General features: G+C 30.9%; 1 protein-coding gene across 1 annotated transcript in view; it reads left to right on the top strand.

Annotated features, from left to right (window-relative positions):
* Nucleotides 1–18,702, top strand: part of LOC129227364 (squamous cell carcinoma antigen recognized by T-cells 3-like) — a 64,324-nt gene that overhangs the window by 19,534 nt on the left and 26,088 nt on the right. The window contains exons 7-16 of the mRNA XM_054861911.1: nucleotides 4,772–4,927; nucleotides 8,374–8,512; nucleotides 8,597–8,716; nucleotides 8,813–8,869; nucleotides 10,416–10,471; nucleotides 12,348–12,457; nucleotides 13,580–13,692; nucleotides 13,834–13,910; nucleotides 16,117–16,194; nucleotides 17,757–17,958. Of these exons, the coding sequence (XP_054717886.1) occupies nucleotides 4,772–4,927; nucleotides 8,374–8,512; nucleotides 8,597–8,716; nucleotides 8,813–8,869; nucleotides 10,416–10,471; nucleotides 12,348–12,457; nucleotides 13,580–13,692; nucleotides 13,834–13,910; nucleotides 16,117–16,194; nucleotides 17,757–17,958 (1,108 nt within the window). The remainder of the gene's footprint in view (nucleotides 1–4,771; nucleotides 4,928–8,373; nucleotides 8,513–8,596; nucleotides 8,717–8,812; nucleotides 8,870–10,415; nucleotides 10,472–12,347; nucleotides 12,458–13,579; nucleotides 13,693–13,833; nucleotides 13,911–16,116; nucleotides 16,195–17,756; nucleotides 17,959–18,702) is intronic.

The following is an 18,702-nucleotide window of genomic DNA, read 5'->3' on the forward strand; positions in this document are numbered from 1 at the left end:
TAATTGTAGATGAGAAATATAAAATAATCTTTAAAAATAAAAGTCTTGAAATACTATCAGTTAACTATAAATATTTTAATAAATAATATCAAAATAATTGTTTTCTAAACAGAAGAATACAAAGTGAAATATTATCAAAGGTTGTATGAAATCAGAATAGATATTTTGTATAAATTCATATATTTGTCTTAAGAAATTCATGGATGTTTGAAATTTTGGTTAACCACTTTCTTGAGTGTGAGTTATGTATTCAGTATAAAATGAATGAAATAGAAATGTATAATATTGGTACATTAACAATTAGGGACCTTAACAAAATGGAAAAACACCATCTTTATTACTACTGTGTTTGGTTCTTATTCTTGAGTTCCTCATTTTAATGGAACTTCAATGTTTTTTATCGATTTGGTGTATGTATTTTGTGATTTATTTTAAAAGAGCTGAGTTTAGTTGGGAATTATTTTACTTTTTAACGGAGCTGTTAATGCCAATTAATAACTTTTTTATTTGATGGATTGATTTACATTTATTGGATTTTTTTATTCTTGTTTAGGGGCTTATGTTATTGAAAAAAGCTTAAAAGACAAAATATAATGTGCGACACTGCACAGATAAGTTGTTTTCATGTAGTTTTTGTTTTGGCACATATTAAATATTGCCATAAAAATGTAGGATGTTGTCAACTGGGAAATCAAGAAAATCAAGTTCCCAATAGTGATAAATCTGCCAGTGCATCTTTATTGTACACTTTACCGAGGTTGGTCCTAGTTTTTTTTAGTTCTGCATTTCATGTAAAAAAGGAAAGAATTCTAAAGTTTCTTTTGAAATTAAAGCTTCTTTAGGTGCATTGAGCATTTTTGAGGTGGGGAAGACCCATCCGGCCTTTCTCAGCTCCTTTACATGCCATGTTTTTGTTAAGGTTACTAGGCTCAATGGCACGATCGGCAGCACTTCAGTTTCAAGAAACGAACAAGCTGCCAATCGTGAGTTCGATCTTCAAACGGGGCATTGCATTTTGTCTTCAGAAGTAAACATGTTTAAGCTTTTATAGCAGACCCCGAAGAGTTCCTATTTTCCCTTCTTTTTCCTATTTTTTAGAGCTCTCTCCTTATTTTCCTACTTTTTCCTCTTTTTTCCTACTTTTTCTTTCTTTAGTATAGCACTTCTAATAGTGCATTAATTCTTTTTTTTTACAATGCCGCACCTATAATTTTCTGCATGTCTCAATTTTTGTTAAGCAAAAGAAATTAGCGGATCCAGAACTTTTCATTGACTGACTACAGTAATTTCTGGAAGGAACGCCGCGGCGTCTGCGTGTTTAAAAGTTAAATTTTCGTGAGTGACTTTTTTACCATTGCTGCGTTTATGATTGACTTTTCTTTTTATTGCCCCGACTTCAGTCCTACTGTTTTACGCAAACAATAAAGAAATGGATACTGGCAAATTCTGATGCAATTATATATTACTTACCCGTCAATTAGAAGCTTTAATTAAAGTAAACGGCCGACTGTTCAAAAAGTACGGGAAAAGCCGAATTTCCTATTCACCAATTTTTTGTATAGATAATTACTAGGGAAATGGAGCTCTAAACAGAAAGGCAATCTAAAACTTTAAAAGGAATGTAAGGAACTGTACACATTTTCTTGATGTTAGTACAAAATAAAAGCAACGTGTAACAGACATTCGCAAAAACGGAACACTTCAAAAATAATTGTAGAAAATAACTTTTTTTATACATAAATATGATTATTGTTCATTCTAAATAGGAAACATGATTATAAAATTCCAGTTTCTTTCCTTGCAAAGAGTGTATTTGCAAAAAAAAAAAGACAAAACCTAGATGGGCAAAGCGTTCCCGATTTTTGGAGAAAAATAAGAAATCAATTTGAATGCGAGATTCCGTTCTTTATTTCTTAACATTTTTAAAAGTTGGGGGGGGGGGGGGATCCACGAGCAGATATGTATTGCATTTCTTTTTCTTTTTAATGGGTATTTTTTAATCTGATATATCATCAATATCGAGGAGTTGCTCCCCCCCCCCCTTACTCTCAATTTCGTGAACAATTTCCAAATGAATATATTTGTTGTATGGTGAGGGACTGAGCGAAACTACATGTTTCCTACTTTCTTAAGTGATTTTTTTTTCCTACTTTTTTAAGTGATTTTTTTCCTACTTTTTTAAGTGAGTTTTTTCCTACTTTTCCTATTTTTTAAATTTTTAATTCGTTATTTCTTACTTTTTCACCACAAAAAACCACTTCGGGATCTGTTATAGTATTTTTGATGTGAAAAACTTCTTTAGGTGCGCTGGGTATTTTTTTGAGATGAGATAAAACAATGTTTCTGATTTCAGTGAGACATTGTAATTGCCGTTGCCACTCTGAAAATGGACAGCTAATTGTAATAGTTGCGGTTTCACCAGATAAGTCTTCAAGCACAATACAAGAATTTTTGTATGAAAATTAATTTATTCTAAAGACGCTTTTGCATCACTTCATGCAAAGGCACCCATATAGGTGGCAAGTGGGGGGCTCAAGCCCCCCCTTTAAAATTAGAATTTCCTTGCTTTTATATACTTTTTTCTTTGCAAAAATGAAAAAACATTTCTTCTCCAGCCCATGGTGAATAAGTTATTAAAAATATCAAATTTTAATAACTCTAATCTATACTGAAATCGTTTTCTATGGGGAAAATATCCTTCTAAACCATGGGGAAAATATTTGAGCCCCCCCCCCCTTTAAAACTTTGCATATGGGCACCCATGACTTCAAGATAAAATTGGGAAGAGCTTTAATGATTTGCCAATGGTTTTGAGGGGGGGGGGGGGGGTTCAATATCAACTTTGCAGATGATAAATCTACCATTAAGTGAATTTTTAAATGGAGAATTTAATTTAACTATATCCGATGATTGCAATCTTAGCACAATGAGATATAAAACTACAGTTGATGCAGTCTTTAAAAGATATTTAAATCGATTCAGATTAAAGTTTTTATTTCCTATTTTAGTTACCATATACCTATAGTATCTGTTTTGGAATATAATAATGATGATGATGATCAGGGCACACACACACACACACACACACATATATATATATATATATATATATATATATATATATATATATATATATATATATATATATGAATTTGAAAAAAAAACCCTCAATTTTTTAAATTTTAAACCACATTTTTAAAATTTAAATCTAATTTTTAAAATTTATTTATTTATTTTTTTTTTTTAAATGAACCCCAATTATCTGGCATGTCTCAAAATTCAAATTTCCCGGCATGCTGGTCAATCTCATGGCATGTCGGCTCTTTTGCGTCAGGTCAGCTAAAGAAGGGGTAATGCAGTAAATTGATTGTGTAGAAAGTTCAGTATGTGTATTGTTTATTATTTTTATGGCATGGAAAAATGAATAACACAAACTAAAAATTGATTTTTTAATATTTCCTATATTTGCATCAATATTTACTTTGTAAACAAACTGAAATAGACCATCCAAAATGTATGCATTTGATGATCCGATTGCTGATAATCGTAAAAACTAGACTGTAGCTGATATTTTGAATCTACAAGTTATAGTTTTTAATTTTTTAAACAACAATTTATTTTAAATGAAAATTAAACACACCACACACACACTTACGCACACACAAACATACCAAATTTATTTTTTAGTTTTAAGTTATCACTTCTGTCGGCAGTCCTATGACTGTCTATTTTTTAAATTTTTGCGGGGCATTAAATTATACTTTTGTGAATGCTTCGTCTTTTTTTGTGGGGAAAAAATGGCATATCATAAAGATCAGTTTTAGATATCACAATTCTATATGAAATCCCTCTCACTGGAAGGCCTTCAATGACAGTGATAAAGACCTGCATCAAGGTTTCAGTAATTTCAAGTGTACTGCAGAAAATTTCATCAGCATCCACTAGCACTAGAGTTACCATAATTTACATTGAACAAATCCAGACACCTTCATCAGAATGAGATTTAGGTGGGGGGGGGGGGCACCTTTGATCATACTTGGCTAGAAAACATTTGGTCATTTTAACATTTCCTAGAGCTTTATGTAATTCTTGTACAGTTCATTTGTGCTTTGTCAAAATCGTTTAATCATTAAAAATTAAAAAATGTGTATAGTAATTGTTTTTAATAGAGTAATTGATTATTAAATTGAAAACAATCATCTCTTTGTGCTAAAGTATGATAATTTAAGAAGTAAACTCTTATTCGTTTGTGGCAAAACAAGAACACGATTTTTTCTCTTTGAAAATGAGTTTTTTTATAACCTCCATACACCTGTGCTTCACAATGTTTTACTCTCTTAATTTGTGACTATTCATTAACTAATATGATTACTATGAAGTTATTTGAAACCTTTTGACTAAAATAGTTATTGCCAAAAAATTAAAACAATCATAAATTAGCTATCATTCAAGTCATATATTAACATTTTTCAAAGATAATCTTTAAATCCAGACATTTTCCAGTCTGGGGGAAAATCCGGGCAGGTGTATGTAATATGGACCTCTGATAACCCTAACTAACAGTCATGTCTGTGCGACATCAAATATGGGAACTTTATGTTTCAATGGAGATCTCTGGGATGAGCGATTTATTGATATTATAACCAATATGTTATTGAAAGTGGTGTCATTTAAACAAACTCCACTGTGTTTCTTTTTTAGTTACAAATCAAATGTTTTTGATGTAAGAATATATTATGTATGCGATATTTAATGATTTCAATTCTTTCAGTATGTTTCTGATCCACCACATTATGAAGATTACAAAGCCTACATTGAATATGAAAAGAAAGAGGGTGAGCCTGTTCGTGTACAGAATATTTATGAACGAGCAATACTAGAAAACTGTTTGAAAGAAGAACTGTGGCTAGATTATACAAAGTATATGGTAAATATTTTGTAATGTTTAATTGATTTGTAAGAAATACTTTAAAATGTTTTTCTAATTATTATTGACAAGAAAAATATATAAAAATCATTCTTTGATTTTTAAAAGGACCAGCCTAGCTGGGCCAAGAGCTTGTTGCTGGTTGTCACATTTGTATTTGTATTATTACTAAACAAACTAGTTGCCATACAATTTATATGCAGCTGCTTAATCAATCTATTATATGATCGTTGTTAAAGTTAGTGTATTTTAAGATTACTTTTCATGGTCCTGGATCCTCTACTGTAGTTTTAGAAAAATTCTATTTAAGGAGGCATTCAACATAAAGGTGATTTTTTGGGTCACTTGAAAGTCGTTAAATGGAGAATCAACTGTATTTATTTCTTATTGCTTCAAGAATAGTTCAAGCTCCATTGTTATGATTCACAAAATAACATATCTAAATCCTTTTCAACATTTGCTATTTCATTTAAAGTGAAATAAATAATTTTGCTTTAATAAAATAGATTAATATAATAGCTATTAATAAATTAGAATTTTCTGTTACTGAGTGTTAAATGCAGGGATGAGATTCGTCCCTCTTTTGTCTGAATTTGAAACTTTTTTCAATTTTGTTGAGAGAATTTTTGACTTTTAATGGCTTAAATATTCCTAACTTTCATCTATTTTTTATCTTTAAGAAACATATATTGCAAAGGTAGGTTGAACCAACCTTGTACTTCAAATTTTATCACAATTTAGCTCTGCCTGTTTTCTGAAAAGAATTTCCAATGAGCCATTGCTTTGTGCACCAAATGGTGATGGACGGAGATGACTTAATTGAGTTGTAATAAAATTATTTCACCAAACATTTATCAGGGATGCCCACCTGGGGGGGGGGGGGGATCATGGGCAGGACTGTGGCATTGAAATTTTTAGGGTGTGTGTGTTTTGTGTGGGTATTTTTTTTATGGGAGGGGGCACCCCTGCATTTATGTATATCTTCAGAAGGAGTCTGCATTCTTTATTTTATTTTTAAACAGTATACCTGAGTATCAAAATTATTCTGTGAAAAATAACATTTTCCATTTTTAGGTTTTTTTTAGCAAAATTGGTTTTATATGTATTTTTAAACTTTAGTCATGTACTGCACTCTCATGCCTGTTAACATTAATCTCTGAAATGAGGTTAAACATCTTAAATACTTTATTACAGTTGTAGAAGCATCTCAAAAATGTTAAGTATCCTAGCGTTTTCATTTAATACCACTCTATTAAAAACAGAATCTGTTTTATTAAGATTTAAAATAATTATTAAATATTCAAAACATTTGTAATATTAGTGGAGTGGGTGTAAATCATTGTTAAGAACATGAGTAAACTTGTAGGGAAAAAAATATGACATGGGAACAGAAATGTGTAGAATGTGAGAAATAGGGTTTCCAATCGCGCGCCGAATTCAGGGATTGTAAGGAGTCAATACCCCGGGATCCCGTGGGATTAACTTTATTCTTCTAAAAATTAAATTTTTATGTCAAACAGAAAACGGTTATACTTTTAAAGAAGGACTGCTTTTATCACTTAAATTAATAGTCTTCTTAAATTTTGTACAGCAATTGTAAAGCACTAAAAAAAGTCAGATCCTAATTAGCAATTATCGTTTGGTGTGCCACTCATATGGGATGATGATAAAGGATTTTTGCTCTAAAAATAATGCGCTTTATGGAAACACATGCTTTGGCTCCATTACATTTGGTTTTATTAGAATTAAATAATTGTGGACATTTATAAAAAGATCCGCCTGAAAGAGATTTTTTCCCTCATGCTGTCTTAAGAACTGCAAATTCCGGACAAAAAGATGCCTCTTGGGTGTGTGTTTTGCTGTATCCATTTTAGCTTGCATTGATAATTTCCCTGGTTGCTCCATTAACATTGGTCATTGTATCAGTGAATTTGATTCATTACAGCAAGGGGTGAATACTGCTTGATTTCACCATTTCACCAAGTCATAGTCTCAGTAAAAGTGTTTGGATAATTTCGATAATTTTACCTCTCACTTTAAAGAGGAATTCAAAAATATGAGCAGCTTAACTTACTGCACTGTCATGCGAGTCAAACTGTGTTTCATACAACTTTCTACCACCCCTTTCAAAGTCGTGCCGAACATATAAATAATGTCAGATTTTTCATTGCTTTTGTCTTGGGAGTGCATGTTTTGTAGCTTAAAGGTTTTGAGTGCACTACTGAAGCTTACAGAATTGTTCCAACATTGCATTCAGGCTACTCCAGCGGGTTTTGGATTATGTAACTCACTTTCTCTATTTTTTCTAAAACGTAATTTACTGGATTTTAAATTTTAGTGAATTAGAGAATGTTTATAAGTTTTACGCATTTTCTTAATTGCTGAACGTATGAAAACTGAAACCTCCGTATGAGAATACCAATTCATTCTCAGAAAAATATACTCTATTTTAATTGTGTTCTTAAATGGTAAATCCATCGTTGATCTTAAAAGACACACAGTTTTTCCTGCTCTTTTTGCAGATATAGGAGGAAAAAGATGCAAACTTCAGATGATGCTTGTAGAAATAGTCGTTTCTTGAGCGGCAAAAGCTAGGAAATGCTTAAATGAAAAAAAAAAGTTGCTGGATTGGGAACAAAATCCAACTAAATATCCTGTGGGATCCCAAGGGATTTGGGATCGGGATTTCGGGGTTGGAAACCCTAGTGAGAATTCAAAAAGGGCTTAAACATCCAAATTGCCACTTTTTTTCCTTCCCAAAAGATTGCTATCCCCCTCCTACACACTACAAACTTTACACATAAAGTTTGGAGGGTAGTCATCCCTCTACTGAAAAATTTGTATTGTAGCCCTTTCTCCCATATCATATGAGGCAGTGAGAATCAAAGGTATGTAAGTAGCAGAGTTTAAAATATGGAGATAACCAGCACAAATGGTAGGTGAACCTCTTCTCTGTCTTGGGGCAAGAGATGGTACTAGTAGCCCTGGTAGGTGCTGCTGTGCAGCATGATAAGCCTACCAAGAACGTAATCTTTATAATCGTTTTTCTCGTAACTTGAAAATGTCCACTTACATCCCTTTGCTTCTCACTGCCTCATATGTGTCGTGAGCAGTACCATAATTGGAAAAAATGTTTGGGGCAGTGATTTTTTTTTATAGGGTAGACGTCTTGGCTAAATAATTTTTTTGAGCCATAAAATGTTTGTTTAGATTACTTATACCAGCTTTAATTCACAAAGTAGACATTAAAAAATATATATATATCTGTGTTGAAACTGATTAAATATACATTATTTTTACAACAATAAACCAAATTTTTCGTTGAACAGCATTCCCTCTCCCCAACCGTGATACTGGTTGTATATATACTCATTCTTGTATTTGTACTTTATATTATGAATATGCTTTATTGCATATTCTTTATGATTCATATTACTTAACCTTAGGATCAAGTGTTGAAAATTGAGGACTTATCACTTCCAGTTCATGAACGTGCTGTACGCAACTGTCCGTGGTGTGTGCAGCTATGGACAGGTTATTTAAGAGCTTTGGAGCGCTTTGGAAAACCTCATGAAAAAATCTTAGGTATGATTTTTGTGAGTTTAGATTTGTTTCAAAACTATTCCTGCTTTTTTTTTCTGATACTGATGTGTTTTCTGAATGTTTTAGAAATCTGTAAAGTTGCCTTAGATATAGGATACACTAAAGCTGAGGACTACAAAGAATTATGGTTTGCCCATATTGATTACCTTAGGCGAAGAATGAATAAAGTTGAAAGTAATTCTGAAGGTTTGTATTACAAAGTTTTTTGTAAATGAAGCATTAAGGTGTTGCATTTCATTGTAGTAAAAACTTGTTAGTAATTAATGTTTATTATCTCTATAGAATATATGAAAGCAATATCTACTGTCTTCGGTGAAGCTCTGGAGCAGATGAAACTTTGTATGTATAGTGTGCTTTATACCAGCTAGTTTCTCTTTTTTTTCTTTATGTTAAATTTCTTTTTATATATTTTAAACCTCTCTGAAACAAAGTTATTTAAAATCAAAACCCAATTTCTTCTATTCTATTTCCAAACTATTAAAAATTTTACAGGGGACAAAATTTCTGTAATTTGATAAACATGATAGTTTCTAAGAAACAGGAATAAGTACCTTTGACTAACAATGTAGCAGTAGGAAAACAACGTTATAAATTCAAATTATTGCAGTCTGTATACTTATGGAATAAAATTTTTCACCAAGGTAGCTAAGCTTCAGTGATAGTTGGCAATTTCTTCCTTTATCTGGTGAGTCGAACTCTCATCAGATGATTCCAAGGGCCCTTTCAAACTGGGGCATTTCCTGAAGGATGCTTTATCAATCCTTTTTGCTCAGATCTAACTTTTTTACTGTACCACTCACCTTGCATTCAACTCAGACTGTCCTTATAATTTTAAGTTTAAAACATTTGATCTATCAAGCACATCAGCTAGATAGACCGTGGCATAAAACGAAGAAACACAAGCTTCAAAATTCTAGTTGATGTTAAGAAGGAAAAGTTAAGCGTCATCTCTATCCTCAAGAAACCTTGTCAAGATTTCACTCTCGTGAGAGCTATTGCACTTTGGTATGAATAAGAAGGAGCACATGTTCATTCCCCATCTCTTTGCTCAGCAAGTAAAATAAACTGGATTGTAGAGGACTGCTTTTTAAGCAGTTTATGACTTGGTATGACTTGGTTGTTATAACAAGTCTTGTCATCCAAACAAAATAGGTGGCTATAACGAGAAGTCGCTATAACGTAAATATAGAAGGTACAGAAAAATTGTCTAGCCATACTTTTAGAAATACTGGAAAAACTTTTACTAGTTATGCTTTTTTTTTTCAAAAAAGAAGCAAGAAAACAAGAAATGAGTGCACTTAAAACAATTTTAAGTATTTATATTTGAATACTATATTGCATTTGGGCAAATTCATTCAGCGAAATGTACACCAAAATAATTGACAGAAATTTGTTGGTATGATGGGAGGGACTTATATTTCTCGGAACGCTATGCTCTCAAATCTGCGATAAAGCTGCAAAATCAAATTGCATTGTCTTCAGGGTGGGGGGGTGGGGGGGGGAGGATGAAATGAGTTTTACTAATATCATTTTCAAAAAGAAAAACACATTAGAGATAAACTTGAAGCCTGGCATTAATATAATAACAATAATAGATTTAAAAAAGGTTAAAAGAGTTAAATTCTCCAATCAAAATATTAAATTATAATTTCAAGGTTACTTTTGAGAAAAATATTTAATTTCCTGTAATTTTTAAAAAAAATTGATTCAAAAAGGAAAAAAAAAGAACTTTTATTGTGTGAATAGAAATTTATTTTGATGATTTTACAAATAAATATAACAAGATAAGTATTAAAATTATTTAAACACAATTATTGTAAATATTGTTGACTAGCTTGTTGGAAAAAAAATAGTAAGATATATTTGTTCAATACATTATTTTCAGATTTTTGGGGCAGCGAATCTGAATATGCTATTATGAAATATTGGATCTTTTTCACTGTAAGTATCTATTCTGTACTTTGCCATAATTTTCTGTCAAAAAAAAGCATAAGTATTAAGACCATGTTCTTAATACCTATGCAATACTTATGTTGCAAGTTTTGGGTTTTAAAAAACATGTGATCCTATATACCATGCATGGATAACCAACTAGAAGTAATATAAGAAACATGTAGCATCGTTTAACTGCCTGAAAGTTGAATTTCTAGCTTAAAGATGCAAAATTTTTGGAAGTTTTGAAACTGTGACCCCCCTCCCATTTTTTTTTGGAAAAACAGGAAAAAATAGATTTTTTATGAATTAAAATGAGTTATCATGCAATTCTTTAGCTTCCATAGAACTTTAGTTATAACATTTTAAAGCTCTGCTGTCAGGTTAAAAAAAATGTTTCTTAACACATTTCAAGATTACTCATCAATTATGAATGATAGATTTAAAAAAAAAAAAAAAAAAAAAAAAAAAAACACGTAAACAAGTTTAAGATATCAAAGAGAATTGTTGTGCGACATTGGTGTGAAGTGGCCCTAAATAGTTTAAAAATGTGCTGTAAAAAGGCCATATAAAGGCCCTATTTTTTAATCTGCTGGAAGAGTGGGAACCCTGAATATGTAAATAAGAGGTAAGGGCAGTTAACAGGACTTTTTTTTTAGTGGTTGGAGGGGGGCCCGCTAGTTAGTATTTTGCCCTGAGGCCCGGTTGAGCTCTCGGCAGCCCTGGTTCTAAGGAACATTAAAATAATATTATGCCTATGAAATAGCTAACGGGACTTCATGCATAGGTCGTTGTAATGGAAGGGTCGCAGCAATGGGAGGTCTGACTGTATGCTTAAAACTTTAGCTATTTGAAAAGTTTTTCTGTTTTCCAACTGCCTGTTGATTTTTAAGTTCATAACACCAAAAAATGATCCAAATTAGACAAATATTCTTTCGGCAGTTTATTTTGAATGGAGTGTGATTCTTATAAATTGTTAAATCATTTTTTTTGAGTGTTTTTTTTTGGTGAGATTTTGAACAAGACATTGTTTTTGTTTTTCTATAAAAAGTTTGTTATTTCCATTTACATGCATGTGTACACATTGAATTCACACAAATTACATAAAAATACATCAAAATTTTATCGTAAACAGCTGTACTAATTGATGTTATTGATATGCTGTCCTTTGTATACATTTTCAGTTATAGTGAGAAAAGAAGCACATAATACTTAGGACCACAGGGAAATTAACTTATCTTACAGCTTGCTTTATCAAAGTTAGGTTTTTATGTGGGATATTGAACATAAAAATATATTTGAATGAAGAAAATGCATTAGAATGTAAATATTAAAAATTTCAGAGCACATTATTTTGTGTAAAAAATATCGATTTTTCCTGAGTGGAAATAAACATTTAAAAAAATACTCCCCCCCCCAAATTTCCAGTCTTCCCCCGATCATTTCCATCTCTACCCTAGTTTATAATTATTCCATGATTATACCTATGCAAGTTGGGGGCAGTGCATGATATTGCAATACCAAGAAAACAGTTTTTATTAACTGACGCTAGATTTCTACAAAGACGAGGATTTTTTTTTTGTTCAATATTTCAAATATTCAATACGATATTTAATGGGTTTTGTGTTGCATATTTATCAGTTGCATAGGGCGGGAGGAAGTGATTTTATGGGTTTTCAAACTTTAGGGAACATCAGCCAATTTGAATGAACTGTTAAGTATAGGCTAACCCAGTTAAGAATATTAAATGAACTGAACTAAAAATTTCTGCTCTTATTTAAATTTTCTGAATTTTATTTGAAATTTTTTACAATGGTAAATGTTTAGTTATGAACAAAGATAGTTTTATCAATAATTTTTATTTTGAAATTTTTTTTTTCATTAGGTAAAATACAAGAAAGATGTTGATAGTGCTAGAAAATTATGGAAGGATTTAATTGATCATGGCCACCGAGAAAAAGCACAAGTTTGGTTAGAATTTGTAAACTTTGAAAAGTAAGTGGTATTTATCTTTAGAGTATATTTCACTGCAAGGTAAGAGGTAAGAATAGTTAGTATGTCAAATTGTATTTGAATGCAAAAATAAATGACATTATTATAGTTATTTTGATATTTAATAGCAAGCTGGAATGCCTACACACAAATATGTTTAACTTTATGATCAAAACAAACATTTTCTTCTCTAAGCAGTGTATGGGGGTAAAATTATTTTTGTTAAATCTTCTGTTTTAATTATATCATTCATTTACATCACTGCTCATTTGTTCTGCATTGTGAATTAGGGGTTATATGAATAAATAAATTAATAAATATTCAATAATTCATCACATTTACCAATTTCAGTGATGCTTTACATGGCTCAATACAGGCTTATTTTACTATGGTTTTCGGTACTTTCACAAAAATCAAGTAATAAAATCAGCAAGATTCACAAAACTAACTTTTAAAATCGGTAATCAGAAAACAATATTAAAAAATCAAAAGTTTCAAAATACGCATTTTAAAATAGAAAACTTGTTTTTCTGTTTAAAACACCGTATACTCATAAAATTAAATGCTAAAATGATTTAAATGAACAATCACTTAGGTAAACTTAGCTGTTTTTCGCCAAATTGCATTTACGTAATCTTTTAGCATCAGTTTTGAGGGGCCGTTTTTCTTATGATTGCTTGAATTGTACACAGTACAAAGCCCATTGAGCTGAGATTCAATGGTATTTTTCCTACCTCTTATGTTTTTAGCTTGCCCCCCTCACCTCCAAAAAAAAAAAAAAAAGAACAAACGAAAAAAACTTACAAACTGTTACAAATAATAGTAGATGACATTTGCACTTTTCAAACCAATGTTGAATTTTCTTAAACAAAAATTAGAATGTGCATTTAAAAAATCAGTGCTGATATTAAATAAAAAAAAACACGTTTACAAAAATACAATATTGGTGCAATACTGTCACAAAAATAGGTAGTAAGAAAAAGATCTTGGATTGACACCTGGTTTATGATATCAATAATCAACAGAGATGATGCAAAATCACCAGATTCATTATATTTAGTCTAACATATAATGTATTTGAATTTCAATAAATACCAAAATTGTTTACAGAAACATTTTTTCCAGGTTATATGGTGATGCCACGAACTACCGAAAGGTCCTTTTCCAAGCCTTAGCATGTGTGAGTGACTGGCATGAAACATTTGTTGATCTTATTCTAACCTATGAGCGTGAAGAAGGTTTGTCACTCATTTTCTAGTTTTGAAAGCACAAAATTTGTTATGAAAATGCATATTTACGTCAATGAAATGTTTTGTTACTATGTATATCTGCTTCAAAATAAAGCTATTTTTATAATGTAAAGTATATTTGTTGTTTAGGCACGCTAGAAACATTTGAAAAGGCCTTATTAAAATGTGAAACTCTTATGCAGCATTTAAATGAAAAAAGAATGAAGGTATGTGTGTACATTATTTATGTGTGTTACATTTTGTGTTTATTGAGATGAAATTACATCATTTCATTTACAAAACTTAGTAATGCATACTGAAACAGGGTGGCGACAGATCAGGGAAATCAGGGAGATCAGGGAAAAGTCAGGGAACTTTATTAATCAGTGAAAAATCAGGGAAATATCAGGGAATTTTGAAAAAATAACAAAAAATCAGGGAAAATTGATTTTATGAAGGAAAAAAAAATGTTTTTTTTTTTGCTTTACAAAATTAAATACTCTAATTCCCTACGCATTTTCCGCCAATTATCTGTTCGAAAAAAGCAAAATTAATGAGGTGCGATTATACACTGCCCCATATTTGTGCATCTTTTTTCCTCAACGTCAAAGTATTGAATCTTACTTATTAACCTCAGGATGAACTTATTAAGATTGCTTCTGTGTCTGTTAGGTTGTATATTTTACCTAGCTTGAAATTTCCTTTTACGCTTTCAATGCTACGTAAAATAAACAACCATACAGGCAAAGAGGAAGCCTTCATTAATGCCTTAGCTCCGTTGCCTTTATCCCACTGTCTCGAAGTAATTAGCGTACTGTAATCACGATTTCAAGAAGAAATCTTTGGTTTTTAAATTAATACTATAAAAGCTTAAAAGTTATTACTTCTTTGGGTTCTTAATTTAATTGCTAAAATAGAACTTTCAATTAAAAGAACTTTGTTTTTTGCCGTTATACTATTTGTTGTCACCGCAGATTATAAGGGTTTTCTTTTCTTCAGACTTAAGTAATTTTTTAATTTTATAACCAAGTTGTATTCTTTTATATATTTTGATATTAACTAATTGCTTTTTTTTTTCTTGCATTCAAAGTTGTTTGTTACAAAAGCAGTCTAAGATTTTTTTTCGTTACATACTGAAATCATTTGAAATAGAGTTAACTTGTGAACTTAAGTAAATATTTTTATTTTTTTATTGTTAAAATGCTGTATTCATTCATTAAAACCTATATTTTTGATTAGAGAAAAGCTCCTTATGAATGGATGTCAAATGGGTTCATCTGTTTTGCATAAATATGACAATTAGTTAGATAAGAATAACTACATTACTTCTATTCTTTCACTATTGTTATTCTTGAAACAATTATTATACTGTTTGAAAACTTAGTTCAAAATAATTTCAATTACTTTTTAGTTCTATCATATATACACATATGTTTTTAAGAGTAATTTTAATAGTTGCTTAAATTTCTTATGCTAAGTGGTTTCTGGAAGTGAAGTTTTTTTTTTTTTTAATTTTTTATAATCTTTCCATGTATAAAAATTTAATATACTGTTTTGTTGGTTTTTCTTTCCTTCCAAAAAAATTGTCTTGTTTTTTTGTTTTTTTTTAAAAACCATTTTATTAAAAAAGTAGCATCTTTTTAAAATATATCTTTAGTTCAACAACTTTACACAACTTAAAAAGTTTAAAATACTGCATTTAATACAAACATACAATGGATTTCAAGTAGAGCAAAGAAAGAAAACCATTATCATTGGTAACGTAAATCAGGGAAATTTGGTGAACTTAATCAGGGAAATCAGGGAAAAGTCAGGGAACTTTTTTTCACAGTTCCTGTCGCCACCCTGTGAAAGTGGTTTAAAACTTTTAAAGATACTAAATGTAACAACAATTTAAGAAACCTAGGAAAGATAGTTGAGTGTTAAAGAGCAATATTGCCAAAAATGTTTAAAAAAGAATATGCCAGAGAAAAATAAAAAACTTAAGATTTTACACTTTTCATCAAAGTCACTGTAAAATATATATGGAGGAAGAAATTTTAGAATTGAAACTTGTGAAGTTAAAGCAGTGATGAATGTTCCAAACAAAGAAAAATCTTTTCTTAGCTTTATTATAGACTTTCATTATGCCTGCTATTTATCAAGAATAGCAAGCTTGTGAACTGTAAATTTAACTATGGAAATTCTTGACTAATAGTGAACGTTTTCTAATTGCAAAAACTGTAATTTATTATTCCTTTATAAACACAAAACTTTTATTTAAAAAACAAATTTTTTTTTAATATTGCCAAATTCTGTCTGAAATAATGTTTTGTTTCATGTTTATAAAGTCAGTTTTGATTGAAGATGTTCATAAATCAAATTTTTATCTCATCATATTTATTGAAATCATCTTAATTTCATATATTTTAATCTACTTTTTTTAAAATCTAGAAACTAGAGCAAGAAGCCAATGACATGAAGGATAGGCACAGTAAGGACCGGAAAGTAAAGCGACATCATGCACAAAAGGTAAGTTTTTGAAACTTAAAAAAAAGTATGAGGCCTTCATACAATAATGAACTAAACCAGAAACATTAGTGTTGACTTTTATGGGGGTGAGCTATGAGATGGAAGTTATTTTGACCTAAGCAAGCTTGGTTTCTTATTTGATTTTTTAAAGTTTGATAATTTTTTATTTAGTTATTTTGTTAACGCGCGCGCGCGTATCATTCACTTTAGTTATTGGTAGCTGTGCATTTTTTGTGAAAATACTAACTTCTAAGGGAATAAGCACCTCAGTAGCGCAGCCAGAAATTCCATCTGGAGGGGTTTTGTTTGATGAAAAATACCTTCTAGAGGGTTTTTTTTTTGATCAAAAATACCTTCTGGATGGGGTTTTTTGATCAAAAATACCTTCTGAAAAGGATTTTGTTTTAATCAAAAAAACTTTCTGAAGGGATTTTGTGATCAAAACAGCCCTTTTATATGCATAAACTACTGTATTAGAATTTGCAGTTATGTTAAAACCAATTGTTCTGGGGGGAATATTGATTTAAAGAAAAAAAAAAAAAAACTTGAACCCTGTAAAACAAACCCTCAACAAACTGACTTGAAAAATTGCTATAACTAATATTTTGCTACTCCTGTTTTTTCAGGGAAAAAATAATAAAAGAAAAGATAAGGTTAGGATTCCATAAGACACTTCTGTAATGAAAATCTTAATTATATGATATTTCCATTAGTAATTAGGGTAGTAAAGCATTAGTACTATATTGTACTCAATAATAAGCAAACTGTAACATATATGTTCTTTTTTAAACAGAGGCGATAGAATTACAATTCTTCCAGATGATAGCAACAGTGGACTGAGAAAAAGAAAATTCCTAAAAAATAGAGGATTGGCTTTTGCCACTTTTTAATTTCTGAATCAATAGAACTTACAGAAAAGCTCACAGGATTATCAGTATTAAAATTAAAATCAGCTGAAAACACATAAATGACTTCTTTGTTTTATCAAAACCAATTGAAACGGGAAGGAGCTTGAAAAAGGGTCCGTTGCCCTGCGGACAAACAGCTGCTTTATCAGGGGAACAATAGGTAAGGAATGTGGTTTGAGCCCTTGTATTTTGGCGAAAAAGGGTTGCATTGTAGAGGGTGGTATTTGCTCAGAGAACAATTGATAAGAAGCATTGCTAGGATAAAGAAAAGCTTGAAATTTTAGAAAATTTTGAATCGCAATAGCCAATTATTTAGTGCTTGTGGATTGTTACAAGTGTTTGAAATTTCATCACTGACATAGGTTTCAGTTTGGACCGTTTAGAACTACGGTGGAGGGATCGTTACATCCCAGGTTTGCTATTGTAGGGTTCAACTCTATGTTTCCCTCCTTCTCAAAACTATGAAGTTTCCCTTTTCTTGATAATAAAAGGAACTAAAACTAACCATATCCCTCTCTGAATTTTTTTTTTCTGGTTGCACCAAAATAAAAAACGGGGGAAAGTATTTTGGTGTGATACATGTTTTTGCATAAAATTTGAATAATTTGTAGTGTTTAAACTTTTCAGTAGTTTAGATGCAATTTTTACTTACAGGCTTCTAGGAACGACAGTGCAGGAAAGTTGGATTCAAATATATCAGTTCAAATGGATGCTGAAGGCTTTAAAATTCCACCACTTCCCGATAAAGTTTTTCACTCACCAGAAAGCAAAAATGAAACTAACAGCAGCATAGAAGTGGAGAAAAGAAAACGAGTTTCTGATGAAGAAGATGAACCTAAATCTAAAAGAAAAAAAGGTATAGTTTTTATTCACCAAAACTTAATTTTGGATGTTTTATGTTTTTATTTGTGCTATATGCAGTTTTTTTCCCTGTAGGAATGTTAATTATTTTATAATGTACTTTTCTACTAGGCATATTTGGGTACAAGTTTTACAATGGAATATATTAGGAAATGAAAATTAGCCTGAAATTGAAAGGAATGTACAAATATTTGGTGGAAATCGTACCATTTTTTTACTTTTTATTATTAAAATAATCTGCAAATCAGGCATTTGGAAATTGAAGTATTTTTTACAACATGTCCCCTTTTGTAGAAAAGCTGTAATGCTGATAACTTTCTATAATAACAAATTTTAAAATGCAATAAAATGTTTTTTTGGGGTTTCTTAATGAGTTAGAAGGATTGTTTCTTGTATATCAGCAGCAGTAAGAATTATGCAGGGGTACCCCCTCCCTAAAGCTCAAAACTCGCGGTCGCCAGTCGCCAAATGCGACCAATTTTCAAATTTTGGCGACCATTGTTTTCACTTCAGTCGCCAATATGGCTACCATTCGCCAATGCAACCTTCCCTGACCTATAGTCTTGACATATGACCTTTCCCCAAATTCTTTTGTTTACTAAAAGTTCGGCTATCGGATCGCAGGGGATGAAGGAGGGAAGGGGGGGGGGGGGGAGTATTGCTCAATTGTGGCCAATTGTGCTATGTGTTCTTGTTCTGAATAGAAAACAAAAATCGCAATCACGGCGGCAAATTCGTT

This window comes from Uloborus diversus, chromosome 8, assembly GCF_026930045.1.
Source record: "Uloborus diversus isolate 005 chromosome 8, Udiv.v.3.1, whole genome shotgun sequence".
NCBI classification, from domain to species: Eukaryota; Metazoa; Arthropoda; class Arachnida; order Araneae; family Uloboridae; genus Uloborus; species Uloborus diversus.